Source organism: Mixophyes fleayi, chromosome 2 (genome assembly GCF_038048845.1).
Source record: "Mixophyes fleayi isolate aMixFle1 chromosome 2, aMixFle1.hap1, whole genome shotgun sequence".
Lineage (NCBI taxonomy): Eukaryota > Metazoa > Chordata > Amphibia > Anura > Limnodynastidae > Mixophyes > Mixophyes fleayi.
The window spans coordinates 373,091,311-373,114,142 of NC_134403.1; the positions used below are offsets into that span (position 1 = coordinate 373,091,311).

A 22,832-nucleotide genomic window follows, 5' to 3' on the forward strand; every position below is an offset into this window, starting at 1 on the left:
CCTATGGTATTATTGCAAGAACCTCATGCCTCATCACCGGTCCCGATCTCAGTGCATCAATTCTCTGCAGTTCACCACCTCTCAGTTATCACTTTTGCTTAATGACAAGGTGCTCCATCATGCTGGAAAAGACATTGTTCATCAGCAAATTGGTCTTGGATGGTTGGGAGAAGTTGCTCTTGCAGGATATTTTGGTACCATTCTTTATTCATAGCTGTGTTCTTGGGCAAAATTGTGAGTGAGCCCACTCCCTTGGCTGAGAAGCACCCCACACATGAACGGTCTCAGGGTGCTTTACTGTTGGCATGACACAGGAATGATGGTAGCGCTCACCTTTCCTTCTCCAGACAAGAGTTTTTTCCAGATGCCCCAAACAATCTGAAAGGGGATTCATCAGAGAAAATGATTTTACCCCAGTCCTCAGCAGCCCAATCCCTGTACCTTCTGCAGAATATCAGTTTGTCCCTGATGTTTTTCCTGGAGAGAAGTGGCTTCTTTGATGGCCTCCTTGACACCAGGCAATCCTCCAAAAGTCTTCGCCTCACAATGCGTGCAGATGTACTCACACCTGCCTGATGCCATTCCTGAGCAAGCTCTTCACTGGTGGCTTCCCAATTCCGCAGCTTAATCAACTTTAGGAGACGGTCCTGGCGCTTGCTGGACCTTCTTGGGTGTCCTAAAGCCTTCTTCACAACTATTGAACCTCTCTTCTTGAAGTTCTTGAGGATCCGATAAATAGTTGATTTAGGTGCAATCTTACTAGCAGCAATATCCTTGCCTGTTTTGTGCAAAGCAATGATGACTGCATGTGTTTCCTTGCATGTAACCATGGTTAACAGAGGAAGAACAATGATTTCAAGCACCACCCTCCTTTTAAAGCTTCCAGTCTGTTATTCTAACTCAATCAGCGTGACAGAGTGATCTCCAGCCTTGTCCCCATCAACACTCTCACCTGTGTTAATGAGAGAATCACGGACCTGATGTCAGCTGGTCCTTTCGAGGTAGGGCTGAAATGCAGTGAAAATGTTGTTTTGGGGATAAAGTTCATTGTCATGGCAAAGAGAGACTTTGAAATTAATTGCAATTCATCTGATCACTCTTCATGACATTCTGCAGTATATACAAATTGCCATAATAAAAACGGAGGCAGCAGACTTTGTGAAAAATAATATTTGTGTCATCCTCAAAACTTTTGGCCATGACTGTAGTACCAATCGCCAACTGTATGACAGCTTGGCAGTGTTGAGTTGAGGATGGGTGTAGTACCAGTAGTGGCCTGTGTGGAGATGGAGCTGGAGAGCATCACAGTGAAAGGGAAGGTGTCAGAGGAAGATCGAGCTGGAAATTGAAAGGAGAAACAGCTGACACAGGTGAGTCAGATGGAGCGGATAACGGGCACCACGATCCTGCGGCTGGGAGATGGTCTCACAGACGGAATGAAAATCGCAGTTTCCTGCTGTTCCTAACAGTGTCACATCCCTTGTACTGTGTGCAAGTCTGATTCCCCCCCCCCCCCCCCCCCCCCTCGCCGATACTGGTCTGGAGCACTAGCACTTATCTTACTGCTTCACTGTCTTTGTCGCCGTAATACATGCTGGCTCGTTTGGGCGAAGTGGAACAGAACTTGGGATTTCAGTTCCCAAATCTAAAAGAAATAAATATGTTTAAAATATATTTAACTTATTTTAAACATTAATATAAATATTTTAAAACATAAAATAAATAAATGCTTTATCCTAAAATTAAAGTATTTTTTTTATGTTTTTGGTCTGTTATCACCATCCTGTGCTGTGGACAACAGAACAGGTATCACCACGGTACTTGTGAGATAGACTACGTCATGCAAAACTTACTGCTGGCGCCGTTATTGCTGGCAGTAGGACCGATGCACAGTGCCACTTCTCCTGTACAGTGTGTGGAAGTGTCTTGTCAACTCTGGACAACTGCGCAGTATCACTTCTGTTCTTATTGATGCTGGAAGTGATTCTAAGTATGTTTTCTGTATGTATGTGTATATATGCAGAATATATATATATATATATATATATATATATATATATATATATATATATATATACACAACTGCACAGTACCACTTCTCGTTATGTGTGCAGTATACAGTATGTTCTGTACGTATAGATCAGTACACAGCACCACTTCTCTTGTCCTATTTGCTGGATGTAATCCTCACTCCCTGTATACATTAATGATGACTGATTATACACAGCACATATAGTTATTTTTGTCTGTCCAGGATAGAGAACCTGCAAATATGTCAGCGCAGGGCGGGAGTTACATGACAGTGCTGAAATATCCCCCCAGGGGTAACAACTTAATCACCTTATATTAGGGTTGCCCACCTTTGTATATTACAGACCCGCTGCTAGTTGGGGGTAGAGGAAGTTACATTCATTTCTGGAACATCAGTATTGGAAGGAACTTACTTTATTATTACTTTATTATTACGTCACCAATACATCCGAAAACACCTTATTTACTGGAGATAGAAATGATGATGATTTTATATTTGATTTCAGATCTGGTCCCGACGTCACCTGTCCGTGATGCGTCACATTCTGCCGGGGACACGGTGACTCTGCGCTGCCTGGAGGGAATCAACACAACAATACATAGAGAAAACACAACACAAATTACATGGAGAAAACGAAATAATTCACACAATCTGGTATTTGGTTTATGGAAGAATATAACATTATCAAACTTCACAGACACCAGAATCTCCTTCCTGAGCCCAGAGCAGCCACTCACACTCCGGATAGCAGACACTCAGCCGAGTGACTCTGGGAAATACACTTGTGACATAACAACAACAGATGTATTCTTTACCAACTCGTGGACGCTTCATGTATCAGGTATAATTCACCTTCACTTTATTACATGATCTAGATGCAGATGTAGAGATCTGTGTAGGGACCCAGTCATAGTCTAGTATAACATTGTTTATAATAGTAAAGTGAAGAGGTGCGTGTGTTGCTGTGTGTGTGTTGTTCTGAGTGTTACTGTTTGTGTGTTACTGTGTGTGTGTTGCTGTGTGTGTTGCTGTGTGTGTGTTCCTCTGTGTGTGTGTTGCTCTGTGTGTGTTGCTGTGTGTGTGTTGCTGTGTGTGTTGCTCTGTGTGTGTGTTGCTGTGTGTGTGTTGCTGTGTGTGTGTTACTGTGTGTGTGTTGCTGTGTGTGTGTTGCTCTGTGTGTGTTGCTGTGTGTGTGCTGCTGTGTGTGTTGCTCTGTGTGTTGCTCTGTGTGTTGCTGTGTGTGTGTTGCTGTGTGTGTCTTACTGTGTGTGTGTTGCTGTGTGTGTGTTGCTCTGTGTGTTACTGTGTGTGTTGCTCTGTGTGTTGCTGTGTGTGTGTTACTGTGTGTGTTACTGTGTGTGTGTTGCTCTGTGTGTGTTGCTGTGTGTGTGTGTTGCTCTGTGTGTGTTGTTGTAAGTGTGTTGCTGTGTGTGTTGCTGTGTGTGTCTTACTGTGTGTGTTGCTGTGTGTGTGTTGCTCTGTGTGTTACTGTGTGTGTTGCTGTGTGTGTGTTGCTCTGTGTGTTGCTATGTGTGTGTTACTGTGTGTGTGTTGCTCTGTGTGTGTTGCTGTGTGTGTGTGTTGCTCTGTGTGTGTTGTTGTAAGTGTGTTGCTATGTGTGTTGCTCTGTGTGTGTTGCTGTGTGCGTATTGCTATGTGTCAAATAGCAGCAATAGAATTCATAAGCAGCTCATTGGACCTTCATATATCAGGTTATATCTAGATGGGCACAAAGCAAATATACACCAGTCATCATTATCACCGTATGTCTAACTTAACGATGTGTTCGGACCAATAATGACGTTTGAGTGATCCGGGAAGAAGTTGGTAATGACGAGTCCTAAATGTTTTATGGTGAAAAAAATTGTTTTAAAAAAAAACCCTGTGTTTTCCCCACTATAGTCCATAACCTGCACAGAGCTGGACAGCCTGGGATGGGCCCCACTAACACATTGACCATTGGGTCATCGTTCTGAAGTGAATCCTGCAGTGTGGGATCAGCCTGTCATCATGGGCACCAGACGGGTCAGTGCAGGGGGCTCTGCAGATCTATGTGGGAGGAGGAACACAACAAAACGGGCACCCTGCTCCCTAAGACTAGAGTATTAGCCCAGACCAGCGCTGGGGCTTTCCCTGGGACGCAGTGTCTGGATTAACTGTATAAATACCCTGGGGTGAAAACTTTACTCCTGTAGTGGTCCCAGTATAACAGAAACAGGTTCAATAAGAACCCTCCTCCACCATAGTAATATAAAAACAATGTAAATAAAACACACACATTAAAAAAAGTAAAAATAAAGATTCCACAAAACAAATGGTAGCAAAAGTGTGTTTCCACCTTTATAACAGCCAATTTCAGGCAGAAGTTCCATCTCAAGCATCAGCAGTAAATGCAGTAAGCTGTAATACTCAGAATAATGACTGTAATAAGGCACAATCATTGTTCAGTGGAGTTTAAGGGATCATTTTTACTAATCTCTCTCAGGAATCAGAGTGTCCATTTTCCTGATTTGTACGTCAGTCCTATCTCATGGGTATAATCATAGTTGTACGTGTACCAGTTGTACACAAAGCAGAAGAAGTTAGTTCATGGGTTCAACCTGTATTTATGAGAACGCAGACCATAAATTCACTAGAAATCTGTGACAAAATTGAGGCAGGAGGCACTTCATGGCAGGAGGCACACCAAGCTGGTTCTCTTCCATCCATGTCTTGGTGTCCTGGGATAGGAGCAGTAGCTGGATAACATTACTCTGCTCTTACATTGAATTTATCTTTCTTTTCAGAGAATGGGATGAGTGTTAGTTCGGTACCTCGTTCTACAGTGATTGCTATTTCCAGTTCGTTGGCTGGTGCAGCTTTTGTACTAATTGTAGTTTGGATTATTTATTACAACACACGGTCCAAGTCCAAGTAAGTAACTTCTCATGTAAATTTTCTCAGCATAGAACCCGGTAATAGGAATTTGTACAGATATTTATTAGATATAATGCTGTATGTGGAACTGACATATTATGGAATAATCAGTGTCTAATACTTAGGGGTCTTCAGGGGCTGGTTGGGCTGGTCCCATAGTGGGCTACCTCAGGCTGGATCACTGGGTCACCTGCGTTTTTTCCCTATAAAATGTTCCTCATAGGCTGCTGAACCTAGTATGCCCCTCCCCAGGCTAATATTTGCCAGCCCTCCCCTTAGTGACTGGCGCAGGGGAACACACAGGGGTGTCATTACTAATAGAGGTACAACAGGCCTCTGGATAATCACAGTGTTTGGCAGAATTTTAACTTTTTTTAACTAGCCAGAAATAAATCATATGGGAGGAGAGACCTCAGTCTAGAATAAGCAATCGCTGAAGAAATGGAAAGATTATGATACACAGGGGCTGTTTATTAGAGGGTAATAAGCCTTGTTACAGACAAACACAGGTGTTTTCTCCAGCAATAGGGCTGTGTCTCTCCTCGCCCTATACATGAAGAGGTTACTGCCACAATAACACTGCTATCACTGACTATAACACCTACTGACGGGAAGAGCCTTGGCTTGGAGACGCCTATTTTTTTAAGTACTGCGCCGGTAAAAATCATCCTTAAGGCCACAGACTGATAAATACGGCGCCTTATAAACAACAAGTTGAAATCAGTTGAAGGACCACTTAAAAGGCTGGAGCGTGAGACACAATGTCACACATCTCAAATTCTGTCCTTAATTGCATGATTGACTAAGCTCAAGTTGTTACCTTGTTCTTGTTCCTGAATAAAATAAATCCCTGACAATTGCCCCAGGGACGTACTAGGCTATGAGACGTGTTACTACAATCACTGTTTCCTCTGAATCAGATAAATATACTCCACTGACAAAAAGTGTAATCAAAAGTGCAATGACGTACCCCCAATATAGGGACTGGGAGCCCGTAGCCCTCTGTTGTCTATGGAACTGATTAACCTTCAGCAAACATGAGTCCTCTAAAGTTTCTTATCCAGTTCAGGTGAACTTATTACCTCTCAGTGTTAATCCCAATACCTGGATCTCACTATTTCCATTTATTCCAAATCAAGTAAATGGCACAAGTCATAGTGTGATTACGACTGGCCCGATAGCACTCTACTAAACCAAGACAATGTCCTGTGCTGCTTTACATTGCAGGAATGATGAGATAAATGGATGGACACAGGATTCTCTTCTACCTGCCAGATTTTTACCTTTGTATATTTATTGTGTTTTTACAGCAAAATCCCGACTCACATTCATCAAACCAGACCGGAAACTAATCAGCCGGAAGAGGTGAGACGTAATTATATTATAACCTGCAAGAGATTATTTATCTACATAGGGAATGAACGAGGGACATTGGTTTGCACGTAACAATAGATCATCGTCATTATTTTATACTATGTTGTATACACATAAAAACACTATAAGTAAAGCATATGACCAGAACAATAAACATACAGTATAATAACAAGGGTTATATGTTATATACTATTAATAAGTAATAATTAATAGTATAATACTATGTTAGAGGTAAAACAGACAGTAAGGTGGAAATGATTCCAATCCCCTCTCATCAGGGCGGCTGCCTCCTATAACCACCTGTTGTGTCTCAGGTGTTGTACCTGTATAACCAAGTACAGCAGACGGCGGCGTGTGACGAGGTGCACGACACATACTCAGTTATTGGCCGCGCACCGAGTATCAAAAAGCTTAAGGCTTATCTGAGAATCCTACAATCTCCTTCCCTTGGTCATTGTGTCCCAGGTACCTGGACCCCATTACAGGATAAACCTCAGCAACATTCAAATGTAAACAGAGAACAACGAAGTGCAACACTGCAAGCGCATTTTAATTTTCATACGACATATATAAAAGTACATAAATAAAATAACGAAGCAGCTTATGTAGACGAGGGCTGTGAAAATGAAGCAGAATAAATAAAGCTGAAGTTACCGCTGGATACACAGACCTGTAGGATCCCTGGAAGCAGGCTGCTGGGCCTTGTATCAGAAGCAGTGAATGCAGCGTGTATCTCCGACCCTACGCGTTTCATTCAATGTGACATCTTAAGGGGGAATGTTCACATCACTAGAGAGTCCATTTGAATAGACAGTAAAGCACATGCGCCGAATGTCTTCTCTGTGGAGAAAAAAAATCATATTTACATGTATATGTTCAGTCGTCTCAAGATGCATCCAACGCAAAACAGTAGCATTTGTGCCAAGCATACGCCAGTCATACCTACGCCTAACCGTATAACGCACATATGCGGTTAGTGTGAAATACACCCAATATAAAGTGGAAGGTATGACGCATTTCACAATACAGACAGCTCACAGTAAATACACTATTCTCATGTATATAACTGTCCCTGGCATTATATTATGTACAGATAAGGTAATGATACATTAGCAGCGTCTGGGACTTCACCATTCACAACTAACACTTTTTAAACACATTTCTCCCCCTTGTGTATTAATACATTACTGAGCATGCGTTGTGTACTGCGCCATTGTTATATAACGCTGTAACCACACTGTATACCTCTGGTTATTAATTTAGTTCATTATGTTGAAGTTATATAATATAGCTGCAATATAACAGATTTAAATAATAATGCAACTTTATTTTAACAATAAAAGAAATATAATTTAAAATGTTTTTTACCAACTCTAAATAACTTTATATAATGGTTTTAGCTTTTTAAAGATTATTACACCCTATATATGGGAATAGAATGGGGAAGCACAGATACACAATAATGATACTAACCACAACGTGACTCATTCTAGGCAGGAGGTTCTCAGTGTGTATTATACTGCGCATCTACCACGCCGCATATAGATGTTCACCAACATTAACAATTCAATTTCCAGGAAATATTCTTGTAGGTATCTTTCTATATGTGTCACCTTATCACTGTAGATGCACAGCCTCAGTTGTTTCACAAGGGCCACTGAGAACCTTGTTTTACTGCAGATATTTACTAAAAAATTATATTACAGAGTCACAAATGTGTCTTATTGTGTTTTCTCTCTCTGTAGTGTGTACAGTGTGCTCCTGCTCTCTATTTTATAAAGTCAGCGGGTGGCACGGTGGCTCAGTTGTTAGCACCTCAGCCTCACAGCCCCAGGGTCACAAGTTTAATTCCCAACCATGGCCTTATCTGTGTGCAGTTTGTATGTTCTCCCCGTGTCTGCGTGGGTTTCCTCCGGGTGCTCTGGTTTCCTCCCACACTCCAGAAACATACTGGTAGTTTAATTGGCCGCTATTAAATTGACCTTAGTCTCACTCAGTTTGTGTATGTGTCTATGTTAGGGAATTTAGACTGTAAGCTCCTATGGGGCAGGGACTGATGTGAGTTCTCTGTACAGCGCTGCGGAATCAGTGGCGCTATATAAATAACTGGTGATGATGATAGCAGAGAGGCATATTCATTTGTAAAAGTTTGAAACATTTAAATTGAGTTGTTCTCTATATCCAGTCTGCGTATTGTTATGTGCGTATTGTCGCTAACCAATAACGATTGTCGAACCTCGATTTGTGTTTCCAAAGCACAAAGATTTATTCGCAATAAGTGGAATAATATGCTCAAGCGAAGTAATAGTAAATACAGCCGTTACTTATCGCAGGCGCTCTGGATCCAGTGCAGTCATTCAATCCTGAAGTCTGGGGACAAGATGTCTGCACTCTGGATCACAAGCTGCTGCTTATATACACAATCAAATACAGTAATACAATGAAGATGGTATAGCTTGCATCTATTGGTCCGGGTCTCAGGAATGTCCAAGGGGTCGTCAATCATTGGCTGGTTCATCCTAAGGAATCCAAAGGAGGGGGTCATCTCTGCAGGGGGTATGCTCTGCTCTTCCCGCCAGGATTCCTTAGTCTTAAGTAGTTCATAATTCCCTATCATTCATAACTTGCGTATGCACTCTGCGATTCCCTCGCAGAGTGAACCAAACAGTAGGATATGTAACAAGGTTCATTATGATACCACTCATGAGGTTATTCCTTTAACCCGTTCCATGTATTTCACTAATATGCATGTAACTCTGATATAACATATAAATACTACTATATTTCGACATAACTGACTATGTGTTGCAACTACCATTAATGTGTACTATTTTATAAGTATGCGTGTTTGTGCGAATGTATGGTAAAAGACCAATTACTGTTGCTGCCACGTGCAGTGGATGCGCACGCCCTTTCACGCCGTAGCGTGCTCTTGTACGTCATAGCGTACCGTACGCATCTTTTCAGACAAAGACAACCAAGTTTGCTAGACTTTAATTGAAATGACTTTATCCGATTTGCTGACTTCGACAGTTCCACCCTTTGATAGTGTAATAAACTATCACCCAATCACCGTTTCAAGTTCAGGATTATACAATACTTCTTCACAGACCATGATCTCAGTATCTGGTACCACCCTTTCAGTCTCTTTCTCAGTGTTACTCCCATGAGACCATTTTCCACACTTCCACACAGTAGGAACACATTTGACAACTAAACCAATTGCTAAGATGACACCCAGTATAAGGAGAAGGAGCTTACCTACACTCGCAATCATTTCCTGTACCCACTCACCCAGACCGGAGAACCATTTTGCTGGGTTCAACCATGAGAACCAACCCGCCACCTTTTCCCCGACCTCATATAACGAAGAATTATGGCTCTTTCGAAATTCCCATTTCAGCTGCAAAATTTCATCCATCTTCCGGTCTATAACCTCTTTAGGGTCATCAGTATTATTAGTAATGTACGTGCAACATTTGACACCGAACTGGGTGGCCAGTGTCACACAGTACCCACCAGTAATAGAGGTGAGATAATTTAGTACCAGTCTATGTTGCACCAACTCCTTTTTGTACGCTTGTAGCTCCCTTCCAGTATACCTGAAAGTGTCATCATACATCTCGGTGATATTATCTATTAATTTAGCTAGGTCTTGGATATATTTAAAGTTTAATGTTCCCCGAGTGGTCCTGGTGAGATCTAGAGCAACCATAACTTGGAAACCAGCAGTTTCACTAATCAATTTTGTAGCTATGGGTTCCTCACCAGGAATCATATTTCTCTTGCCACGGTGTTCATACTGTGTGTGTATGTATGGTGGTGATGTAGTCTTGTGAATATCAACCATTTCTTCATGAATAATAGTCATGATTTCAGGAACCAGTTTAGCTAAGAAACACAAGCCCTTGGAACTCGGAGTCACCCAGGAATAAGCTTTTCTTCCACAAACAAAGTACACATCCTCAGGGAGAACATAAGGGACGGTATGCCCATGAATTATGTCACACAGAGTTTTGATAAAACTACCCATGCCTAGTGTCTCCATCTGCTCTAGACATGTGTCGGCATTAATGACATTTTCACATTTATCTGTAGAGACTTTTCCAATGGATACCTTCTTATGTTTGGTTATACGCCCTAACTTGTGACTTCCATCAATATTCCTGCCTAGTAGTGACCTTGTGAGTCTCTCTCTAAAATGAGTGTGGCGAGCCATTGTCTGATCTGATAGGTCAGCCTCCCAATTCTCCAGGCGCTTTGCGTGAAATATGTTTAGGCACAGCAAAGATCTGCCTATGGAGTATTGTCAAAGCGTCAGACTAGGGGACCTAGTGTTATTGTACCTCCCTTCTATGGGCCTCCCACCCCTAAATTCGAGTACTTCGGATATGTTTAGAGGGAATGGCACTAGTCCTATGTTATGCTGCCCTTGAGCAGGGCCGGATTAAGGGAATGGAGGCCCCTGGGCTAAGGGGCCCTCCATTCCCCGCGAGGCCCCCAATGTGAGCCGTCCGCCGCCCCCCACCCCCCGCGAGGACCCCCCCAAGCACTTACCTGTCAGTGCAGTCCTCCGTCCCGGCGCGCTGTAAGCTCCTTACTGAGGAGATCTCGCGAGAGTTCATGAACTCTCGCGCGATATCCTCAGTAAGCAGACTACAGCGCGCCGGGACGGAGGACTGCACTGACAGTACTCAGCAGCATCGATCGGGCCGGGGGCGCCCCCGCCCCCGACCGATCAATAATGCTGCTGAGGAGTTTGAAGGGCCCCCTGGATGCCCGAGGCCCCTGGGCTATAGCCCAGTTAGACCTCGGGTTAATCCGGCCCTGCCCTTGAGGCACATGAGAGCACACCCAACACTCGGTTAGGTTTAGCACCTTACCCACCAGGGAGTGATAATCCTCCAAAGGATGCCCGCCTATATTCAGAGTACTGGGGGACTGGCATCGTTGGATGCATCTCTCTTCAACTAGGGAGTTGCAGAACTTGCAGATACAATACTCATCAGACAATAGCCCCTCACACTGCCTCCGAGTTCCTGAGCTAGCAGACCTTTTCATAACCCCTGGACCAAGTTTGATAATGGGCTGCTCAGGATATCCTATTAACTTTCTTCGGCCTCCATTTCATCCGTATCACTCCCAGAACTCTCCTCCGTCCTCCATCCTCCTTCACAAAAATAGAATGTCCTAGAAAAAGTAAAAACAAGGAAAATCCTGGAACAAAAGAAAAACAAAAACCGCCACTCCATCGCTGGAAAGGTAGTTCTGAGGCAACGTCTCTGGTTCAGGTGTCTCAACTGCAGGCTTTAGGTCTCCCGGAACAGGCTCACGAGTGACAGCTCTATGTCGTCGGTCTGAGTCTTGTCTTGCACTTTCTCCGGATTATGGACTCTCCTGCAGTGGGTGGAATGGACCCAAGTGTCTCTCTCTGCAACCTTCAGTGATGTAGTACTGGTCAGCAGCACTTGGTACGGGCCTTCCCAATGGTCTGTTAAACAACCTGAACGTAAGAAATTGCGGATCATAACATAGTCTCCAGGTTCAACATCATGACAGTTCGTCTCTGGCATACCAGGTGACAGCATTTTTAGTTTTTGTTGTTGTTGTTTCAGCTGTCTACTCATTCTTATAAGATATTGTACAGTCACTTCATTATTACACTTTAAGTCGTCTTGTGGACTCACGATCAAATGAGGTTGTCGTCCGAACAGTATCTCAAAGGGGGACAGATTAAGAGGAGGTCTAGGAGTGGTTCGAATGCTGTGGAGGACCAACGGCAAAGCCTCAGGCCATGCCAACCCAGTTTCAGCCATTATCTTACCTAGTTTGTTCTTAAAGGTACCGTTTACTCTCTCCACCTTACCACTGGCTTGTGGTCGGTAAGGGGTGTGAAGTCTGCTACTGATTCCCATGAGTTTACACATATTTTGGAAGATATCACCAGTAAAATGGGTACCCCTATCACTTTCAATGATTCTAGGGATACCGAACCTACACACAAAGTCTTGTACAATTTTCTTTGCAGTGAACACAGCAGTATTAGTGGCTGCCGGATATGCTTCTACCCAACCGGAAAACACATCAATACACACTAACACATACTTTAGATTCCTGCACGGTGGTAATTGGATATAGTCAATTTGTATTACCTGAAAAGGTCCGTCTGTAGGAGGGATGTGGGATGGCTCAGTTGGAATAGTTTTCCCAACATTTTTCCTCAAACAAGTAAGACATGACATTGCTTTCTTACCAGCTTGAGAGGAAAATCCGGGAGCACACCAGTATGCTCTCACCAGTTTGCACATACCTTCTTTACCCAGGTGAGTCAGGCCGTGTGCTGCTTCAGCCAGGCTTGAATAGTATGTTCGGGGAGCTACAGGCTTACCTTGTCCATCCCTCCAGAGTCCTGAGGACTCTTGACCACATCCCTTCGCCTTCCAGACCGCCTTCTCCTGCAGGGAACACAAATCTTGCATTTCAATTAATTTCTGCGTGTCTAATGTCTGAAAAACCATCATAGTCTTGGTCGATACAGTCATAGGTTGCCCTGCTGCCCATTTAGCAGCTTCGTCTGCCCTGTTGTTGCCCAATGACACTGGGTCTTCTTCAAAGGTATGGGCTTTGCACTTTATGACGGCTACTGTTCTGGGTAACTGTATCGCTGTCAGAAGTCTTTTTATGTGTTGTGAGTGTGCTACTGGTGTACCTGCTGCTGTCGTAAATTTTCTAAGACGCCAAAGGGCCCCAAAATCGTGCACTACCCCGAAGGCGTACCTAGAGTCAGTATATATATTGGCTGATTTACCCTCTGCCAATTCACACGCTCTCCTTAGTGCTACAAGTTCCGCCACCTGGGCTGAGTGAGGTGGACCAAGGGGTTCAGCTTCTACCACATCCTGATCGTCTACAACAGCGTAACCAGTACATAGCTCTCCTGTCTCTGCCTGTCTATGGCAACTTCCGTCTGTATAAAACGTAAAATCTGCTTTTTCTAAGGGTTTGTCACGTATGTCGGGCCTTGCAGTAAAGGTCTGATTCAGGTGTTCCATACAGTCATGCGTGTCAGTATTCTTGCCTAACTCATCATCAACCAGGGTCAACTCACCTCCCACCCTTTGTGTCTCTTGAGACACATACGGAAGGTATGTAGCTGGATTTAAGGTGTTACATCGTTTGATGGTGATGTTTGAGGGTGCCATCAGGGCTAGTTCCCATTTTGTGAATCTAGCTGAAGAAACATGTCTGGTTTGGGCTGAATTTAACAGAGCTGATACAGCATGGGGTGTATAGATGGTTGAATTATGACCTAATACTACATCTTCGCTCTTACTTACTAGAAGGGCCGTTGCTGCTACACTTCTGAGACATGTTGGGAGTGATCTTGCCACATTGTCTAATTGTGCACTGTAGTTTGCTACCGGTCTGCTAGCGTCACCATGTTTCTGTGCGAGGACACCTGCTGCACAGCCATCAGCTTCTGTACAAAATAGCTCAAAAGGCTTTTCATAATCAGGTATTCCCAATGCAGGTGCTCTTGTCAGACTATCTTTAAGGTTAAAGAACGCTTGCTCTGACTCTTCTGTGTGTACAACACGCTCTGGTTTTGAGGAAGAGACTAGCTCCTGCAATGGTAATGCCAGAATAGAAAAACCTGGGATCCAGGACCTACAGTATCCACACATCCCCAAGAAAGTACGAATCTGCTTCTGGCTCTGCGGCAGGGTCATGTGTTGTATGGCCTCAATTCTGTCGGTTGTCAGGTGTCTTAGCCCCTTAGTGAGGCAGTGTCCTAAGTATTTGACCTTAGTCTGACATGGCTGTAATTTATCCTTTGCCACCTTGTGCCCTGTTTGTGAAAGATGAAGCAACAACAATTTAGTATCATGTAAACATGACATAAAAGAATCAGAGCACAACAACAAATCGTCCACATATTGAATTAGAACAGACCCATTGTGGGGTTGAAAGGATTGCAAACAGTCATGTAAGGCTTGGGAGAAAATACTGGGGCTGTCAATGAACCCCTGGGGTAGTCTGGTCCATGTATATTGCACTCCTCTGTAGGAGAATGCAAAAAGGTATTGGCAGTCAGGGTGAAGAGGGATTGAGAAGAAAGCAGAACATAGATCAATGACAGTAAAATGACTGGCAGACGGTGGAATCTGCATGAGGATGACAGCTGGATTCGGCACTACGGGGAATTGGCTCTCAACAACTTTGTTAATTCCCCTTAAGTCCTGGACTAATCTATAGCCCCTCCCCCCACTCTTCTTCACAGGGAAAATGGGACTATTTGCTGTACTGGCTATACGAATTAAAATCCCTTGTTGTAACAGCCTCTCAATAACAGGATATACCCCTAGTTCCACCTCCGGTTTTAATGGATACTGTGGGATTTTTGGAGCTATCCTACCACTTTTTAGATTGACCATGACAGGGGCTACGTTTGCCATCAGTCCAGTGTCCTGTCCATCTCTGGTCCATAGGGAACCTGGTATTCCCAGCAACATCCCCTTTACTTGAGATGGACTTTGTTCTATAACAGTAGAGTGTAACATTAACCTTTGAGGGGTGTCCAATATATCCTGTACCTCATGTGCGACCTTCTCCGGCATATCTAAGAACACACCATCAGAAGTACAGTATATGACACATCCCATTTTACATAACAAGTCTCTCCCTAGCAAGTTAGTAGGAGCCGCTGCAGCCAAGAGAAACGAATGCTTAGTATGCAGAGGCCCGATAGTAACTTCAGCGGGTTTAGTTAGAGGATAATGTAACACTTTTCCCGTTACCCCCATAGCTGGAATAGTTTTACTGGTTACCTGTAGGTTGAAAGGAGGTTATCACAGATCGGGCCGCCCCTGTATCTACAAGAAAAGTTTGTTTCCTACCAGCTTTGTCAACTATCATTGTTGGTTCTTCACTCTGACTCTCAGTTAACCTCACTGGCTGTAGACTACAGGTATGACCTGACCCCTACCGCTGACTATTGATTTCCCGCGCAGCATTTGCTGCCGTAATATGCACGGGTAGATGTGAGTCTTCTAGTCTATGTGAATCCCTCCTTGGAGGATATCTATGTGACCCACCTTTCTGTGTATTGAGTCTTTCCTTTTTACACTCTCTAGTGTAATGTCCTTCCTCGTTACAGTTGAAACACCTGATCACTTTAGGTTTCCTGTTATATGGGTTGTATGCTGGTGGTCGTGTATGCACCCTTTCTAGAGCCTGTATACTTACCATCATTAACCTATTACTTTTCTCCTCCCTTTTTCTAAAAAGGTTTTTGTCATGCTCCACAGCAGACTCCCTAAGAGAGTCTACCGTGACGCCTCCCCAATTAGGTAATGTGGTTTGTACTCTCGTCTTTAAATTTTCTCTAAGGCCATCCATCAGTACTCCTACAGCTAGCTCTCTGTGATGTGGGTCCTCACTTATGTTGGATATCCCAGTAAATCGTGCGATCGCTGTTATAGCTCTAGCAAAGTAATCTGAGGCAGTTTCACTATCCTTTTGTTTAATGGTGAAAATCTTACTCCAATTTACTACTACTGGAAAACAGATGGCTAAGTGTTTGACAATTTGTTCTATATTCCGTTGGTTAATCTCATCAGTCAAGGTGTCATCTTCCTCCAACAAACAATCTTCAATAAATTTTTGTATGTTAGTATTGGGAGGAAGACACGCCCTCAACACTACCCGCCAATCCTTACTGGTTGGTTCGTGAGCATTTCCTAAGTCTTTAACAAATTTCTGACATTTAGCTAACTCTTTTCTAGGATCTGGGAATTCAGTCATAATGGAACGTAATTCTGATCTAGTCCAGGGACAATGCATTGTAACATTTCTTAAAGGAACTACACCATCCTTATCCGGTTTCCCATTGGGAACTGATATTGTGCGGACCGGGAACGCACCCTCTGGTACACTGACTTCAGGAGACACTACAGGATTTACTGGTCCTAGATTTAGAACGCTTTCACTCCTAGTGATCACGCTACTCTCACCTATCTCAGCCATTTTCTCATACTTGCGCTGAGCCTCTAGTACACTAACGGCATGGGCAATGGCCGAAATCACAGTGGGTTCATCTTCACTTTCAGATACACTAGATTTAAACTGGTTTAAAACAGGATACAACTTAGCAATTTTTCTATTTTCAGTTTTAACAACGGCTGTACTTACCCCTCCCGCCACATAAGGTGGCGGGGGCGCGCTTGCGCTGAGTTCGCCACGCTTCGCAACGGTTACATCCGCCTTGCGCGCGCTTTTCGTCACGCCTACTTCCGGTTTGCATTCGCTGCTCTGCCACGTCTTACTTTCCATTTGCCACAATTTTAAACAATCATTATGTTTATTCCTCACTTTCGTTGAGGTAATCAATCATACTTTATCTTTTACGGTATTTAGTACCTCTGCATAAAAAACTTCCTATTGTTGGGAAAGGCCTATCACAAGTTTTGGTCATCTTGACCCACGTGTCACAATACACAGTTGCGTATGCACCATATTTCATACACATGAGAAACTTCGCTGAACCAATAGGGCCTTCCTTAGGCAGTACACTGACCATCTCTAGCGTATGCTTAGCACCCATGTTGAACAATATACCTTCTACCCGGAACACAGACACACCGCAATGCTCTGTTCCTTCCGGCCAAATGTGAAACACAGACACACCGCAATGCTCTGTTCTTTCCACCTAATAATTTCAACTCTGTTGCTATACTCACCGCTAGAGATCTATAATGCTCGGTGAACGTATTTCCTTTAGCCGCGTTCACTCGCTTTTCTCGCCCCTGGCGAGGATCCCTAATACAGAAATATCACTGTGGGCCCCAAGGGCTATCAGCTCCTCGATACCCTGGCTCAACCACAAAAATCTGCTGAGTTTATTATCGCTGGGAGCGCAAGTTAATACAATCAACCTGCCTTTCCAGTATAATTCCTCCTAGCTGCTTCACCAATTCGCACTAACGGTGCGATCGGATCGCACTGCCTACCAATACTAATTATTAGCAAACCTTGCGATCTATTGGTAGCGCTTTGCGAAAACCCGGTTTTCGCATTCGGTATACCTGCCCTGTATACCGTCCTTCAGTTGGGCAATCCGCCTCGTCAGACAGCAACTGAGCACAATCCACAATAAAACAGTGCATCTACGTTACAACATCACACACTATACACCTTTTCTGCGCAGAAAATCAAAAGTTCCCAACAACAGTAATAATATCTCAGAGGCTTTCACAAGTAATTATACTATACATGTACAATAACTATCAAAACGATTGTTTAACCACGTGGCAAGTCTACCGGAAGTTCGCGTACGCACAGCAGGAAATACACATACGCTAAGCAATGCAATACAGTTAAAACGCACAATGACAGAAAAAAGAAACAGTTTTCTCTTTTGTCCCTAGGTTCTAGTTAGCGTGCCCTAGATAATGCAAAACGGACATTCGGTTTCGCAACACAGAGTAAAATTCAGGTTTTGAACACCATGCGTTCTTACCCGTTTATGACGCGTCTCCACCCTTTGTTGAGGAACCGAAATCCGTTGGTCTTGCGTATCATCGGCAACGAAACCTCCAAAGCTCACGAGCCCCCAAATTGTTATGTGCGTATTGTCGCTAACCAATAACGATTGTCGAACCTCGATTTGTGTTTCCAAAGCACAAAGATTTATTCGCAATAAGTGGAATAATATGCTCAAGCGAAGTAATAGTAAATACAGCCGTTACTTATCGCAGGCGCTCTGGATCCAGTGCAGTCATTCAATCCTGAAGTCTGGGGACAAGATGTCTGCACTCTGGATCACAAGCTGCTGCTTATATACACAATCAAATACAGTAATACAATGAAGATGGTATAGCTTGCATCTATTGGTCCGGGTCTCAGGAATGTCCAAGGGGTCGTCAATCATTGGCTGGTTCATCCTAAGGAATCCAAAGGAGGGGGTCATCTCTGCAGGGGGTATGCTCTGCTCTTCCCGCCAGGATTCCTTAGTCTTAAGTAGTTCATAATTCCCTATCATTCATAACTTGCGTATGCACTCTGCGATTCCCTCGCAGAGTGAACCAAACAGTAGGATATGTAACAAGGTTCATTATGATACCACTCATGAGGTTATTCCTTTAACCCATTCCGTGTATTTCACTAATATGCATGTAACTCTGATATAACATATAAATACTACTATATTTCGACATAACTGACTATGTGTTGCAACTACCATTAATGTGTACTATTTTATAAGTATGCGTGTTTGTGCGAATGTATGGTAAAAGACCAATTACTGTTGCTGCCACGTGCAGTGGATGCGTACGCCCTTTCACGCCGTTGCGTGCCCTTGTACGTCATAGCGTACCGTACGCATCTTTTCAGACAAAGACAACCAAGTTTGCTAGACTTTAATTGAAAGAACTTTACTATTCACTGACAGACAGTGTGATAATACAGCAGGCGCCGCCGGGGAAAGACCTGTCACCTGATCACTGACGTCAGTGATCAGGTGTGTGATGCGCCAGGCAGCCCGCGCGCATCTGAATTAATACACAGTGACGGCGGACGTTGAAAAAACGGCGGCGGACCTCTTTCCCACTTCTCTCCACTGACTAGATTTTTATGTTGTTTTCTGTTTACATTTGAAGGTAATCATCTGTGTGGTCCCTGAGGTTTATCCTGTGACAGGATCTAGTTGTCTGGGACAAAATGACCAATAGAAATCCACAGGGAGGGAGATTTATTGGATTCCCAGATAAGCCTTAACTCACTATGTGTTGTTCACATTTTAATACTTACTTCACCATATGAGCCCCGTCTACTGTTCTTGTTAACACAAAAACATGTCTATTTATTTATGTATTTATAATGTATATCTATATATTAATAGCATAAGTACGACTTTTATGAGTAACTTATTTCTATGATGCTGTTGTCTGAGGGCACATCATATACCAAATTAAAGGTCTTGGTCTGTAGATCTGCAAAAAAATATTGGCCTATTCAGTTGTGACAGTTATTTGCAGCCCTGCTGGGTGACCTGGAACATGTGACCTGCTGGGTGGTCTGGAAACTGTGACAGTTATTTGCAGCCCCATATATCAGTGCGTCTTGCCATTACCAGCAATGTAACTTCGATGGAAGAACATATATATATATATATATATATATATATATATATATATACAAGTTAACCCGTGCATGATACTCATGCATTCTAGTCAAACCAAGCTACTTAAGGTGTTAAAAAGGTTCTTGTCATGCATTTGGGGCTAGGCCAGGCCTCCTCAGGGGAAGAGCGTTACTTCCCGACGTAAGCGCCTTTTTTTTAACGTGGTTTTGTCCACATGTCACCACCTCATCATTTTTCTCCATCACCTCATCCTTCATCTTTATCGCCACATCTATCCAGATGTCTATCCAGACACAGGGATCTCTCTCAGCTGTCCTGAATATCACACTCCTCTCGCTCTGTCACCCCCGGCAACCACCAACCACTCCCAACTGTCACCCCCGGCAACCAACAACCACTCCCAACTGTCACCCCCGGCAACCACCAACCACTCCCAACTGTCACTTCTCCTTCAAGAAATATATATATATATTTTTAAAATCTTTATAAACACTTTTAACAATTAACAAATTAAATTAACAAATTAAAAACATCTTAGTATACCAAATTTCAGCCCTTTCTAAGTTTTTTTCCCCACACACACTAAGAATTTAGTGGGTCAGTATATAACTCCACCCAGCAGGTGGCGCTGCAGCTTGTTTTTTTTTTTACACACACACACACACAGACTAACACACGCCACTAGGCTTATATATATTAGATTAGCGTATAAAGAAATTCTTTACTTCTTTTAATATAGTGATTGATAATATTTAATAATAAATAATATTTTTAATATTTTGATAATATGATAGTTATTTATTCATTATACTGCGTTAGTAAAATGTATACATATAATGTAGTGTATAAAAATGTTATTGAATTACATTTCAGTGTAATTTAAGTTGGTTACTGCGGAATATTGTGTTGCCATTGTGATCCCTCTAAATAATAATAATATCCTGGAGAGAGTTGGACATTTTCATGCATTATAAGGTAATGTGCCATTGTTATTTTTGTAATCTATTGTCTGTGATTTCCCTGCAGCCGGTGTACGACACCCCCCAGGAGAATTATGTTCTTCGTTTTAACGCCCTGTATGATACTACGCCGGCCACCCAGGTGAAGTGAAGACCGGACGTTCTTTGGTGGCTGTCACCAGCGACACTTGTTAAAAGTCTGTTAAAACTAAACCTGTCTCCGAGGATGGGAGAAATCACAGAGCGTTTCTCTGGACCTGGGTAATAGTAACTTTTATGGCCAATCAGAAACAAAGGAACTGATATTTTTGGTTGGACACTTTGTATCTCTGCAGTGGCGGGGAACCTTCAAATTTGAAGGATATATTTATTTTTCTATTATAAGATGCGCCTATAATGCTTCTCATATAGGAAATATAGGTCTTCAGCCATCAAAAGATGAGGAATCTCTCTCCTCCGACACGGTCTGCAGCGGAAATCCTGAATATGGCACAATATGAACATAAATCACCTGATAAGTCAACCATCAAAGCTCATTTCCTAGGATGTTCTCCATAGACAAAGACTATTTTTAGCTGTTATTTTTCTTTTATTTTTGGGACTTTTTTTTTCCAAGCAGAGCAATCATTTCTGTGTTAATCAGTTATCACTTTAAAGTTCTAGAATTTACTTTAAGACAGATTGATCACTAGAATGTTTGTAACTACATGACTAAATTTTCATGTTCTATGATAATTTTCAATCATGTTGTCTCCCCCGCTCAGCATCCTGATTTGAGTGGTTCCACAAATAATGGTGGGTTAATGACTAACTAGGTCAATGGTCTCTCTTTATATTTCTCTTATTAGTTATCTCTATTTTATTATTGTTTGCTCCAGCTGGACTGAAATCCTGGGAATTTAGACTGCTATCACGGGAGGTGTGAATCTGACACCTTATTGGACGACGGCAGGTCCTGTCCAATCAGGTGCCTTGTCCTCTACATATCTCCTGTACTGATGGGAATTTCTCTCTCATTCAATTCTCTCAGCTTAGTCAAAACTCTGTTATAAACCATTTATCTGGTAATTGCAGGTGTTCCAAGGGGTTGGCCCACTGAAGTGCTACATAGGCATAGGCAAACCGAGGGGGGTTTCTGGTGTCTGGAAACCCCCTCCCAGCATGAGGCACTGTATGCTTGAGGTGTCTTGCCCCGTGTATATGATGGGGATAGGAATTGCCTGTGTATATTATAGGGATAGGAAGAGTTGGAGAGCAGCCAAGCACTGTCTAAAACTATAGTCACGCCCCCATGCATGCTGGTACGCCCACCCGTGGCGCAACGTGGAAACCCCTCTCTACAAATCCTGCGTTTGCCCCTGATAGGGACATTATCTGAAGAGGAGGATCTGTACAAAAGTGGACAACCCCTTTACAAGTCTAATCAATGGGTACATAAAATAAAAGGTGCTGAGTCATTTCACAACTAACTGCCTATTACACCTGATTGTACGTGTTGATATTCATGTATTACGTGTAGAAATTGCATTTAGTTCCCAGTGTGACTCCTTGAGAACCCCCATTCCTACTATTCACTGATGATCGTCGCTGAATATATTGTATTGCTGATTGTTATTTGTTGACATTAAAGCATTAAAGGAGCTTTGCACTTTAAATACCCCTGTAGTAAATCTTCTCTCTACCATATAATAGTACCTTTCCATTGGATCCCCCCATGTCATCTAATTAGCAGGGTCCCAACACTTACATATAGCCAGGACCTCTACTGATCATCCTCAGTGCTGATTGTGTATATATATACATATTGTGACAAAGAGGGTTATTTTCCACACCTCTCCTGCATAGGGATAGGTCAAATCCCAAGGAGTCTGCAGGTACAGGCTGCAAATAGGGTACAATTCCCACACAGTCTTTTATACAGCACACAGGTGCACCTAATTAGTTTATTTTCTATATTGGTTAAGTAGTGCTTGGGGGCAGAATTAAAAGGCTGTTTTGTCAGATATTTGGCCGGTGACTAGGCAGGAGGTCTGTGTCTATTTAGAGGGTTGCCTGGTGTCATATCTATATATATATATATATATATATATACACAAGAAAACAGGGATACTCTGCACTCTCCAAACACATAATTAATGCTATATCAAGTACTGTTCTATATTAAAAACAGGGAATGTTAGTTCCACATATTGCAATATATGTTAAGCTGACCAACTCACGCCAAAGTCTTCCCCTTCTGGTCAGTCCTAACATGATCAAATGCTATGCTATTTTATCTGGGCTTAAGGCTTACCTGCACACAGCTTTTAAAGGCAAGTCTTTCCCTAGCACTAGCAGGCATGGGAGACCTGGGACTCACCTGACACAAGTTGGAATTAATTAATGTAAAGAATGGGGTGCAAGAGTCCTG

General features: G+C 42.9%; 1 protein-coding gene across 1 annotated transcript in view; it reads left to right on the top strand.

The window, feature by feature from the left end:
* Window positions 1-22,077, top strand: part of LOC142139650 (uncharacterized) — a 58,900-nt gene extending 36,823 nt beyond the window's left edge. The window contains exons 2-5 of the mRNA XM_075197447.1: window positions 2,538-2,873; window positions 4,819-4,945; window positions 6,259-6,313; window positions 20,490-22,077. Of these exons, the coding sequence (XP_075053548.1) occupies window positions 2,538-2,873; window positions 4,819-4,945; window positions 6,259-6,313; window positions 20,490-20,573 (602 nt within the window). The 3' untranslated portion in view covers window positions 20,574-22,077. The remainder of the gene's footprint in view (window positions 1-2,537; window positions 2,874-4,818; window positions 4,946-6,258; window positions 6,314-20,489) is intronic.
* The last annotated feature ends 755 nt before the right edge of the window (window positions 22,078-22,832 follow it).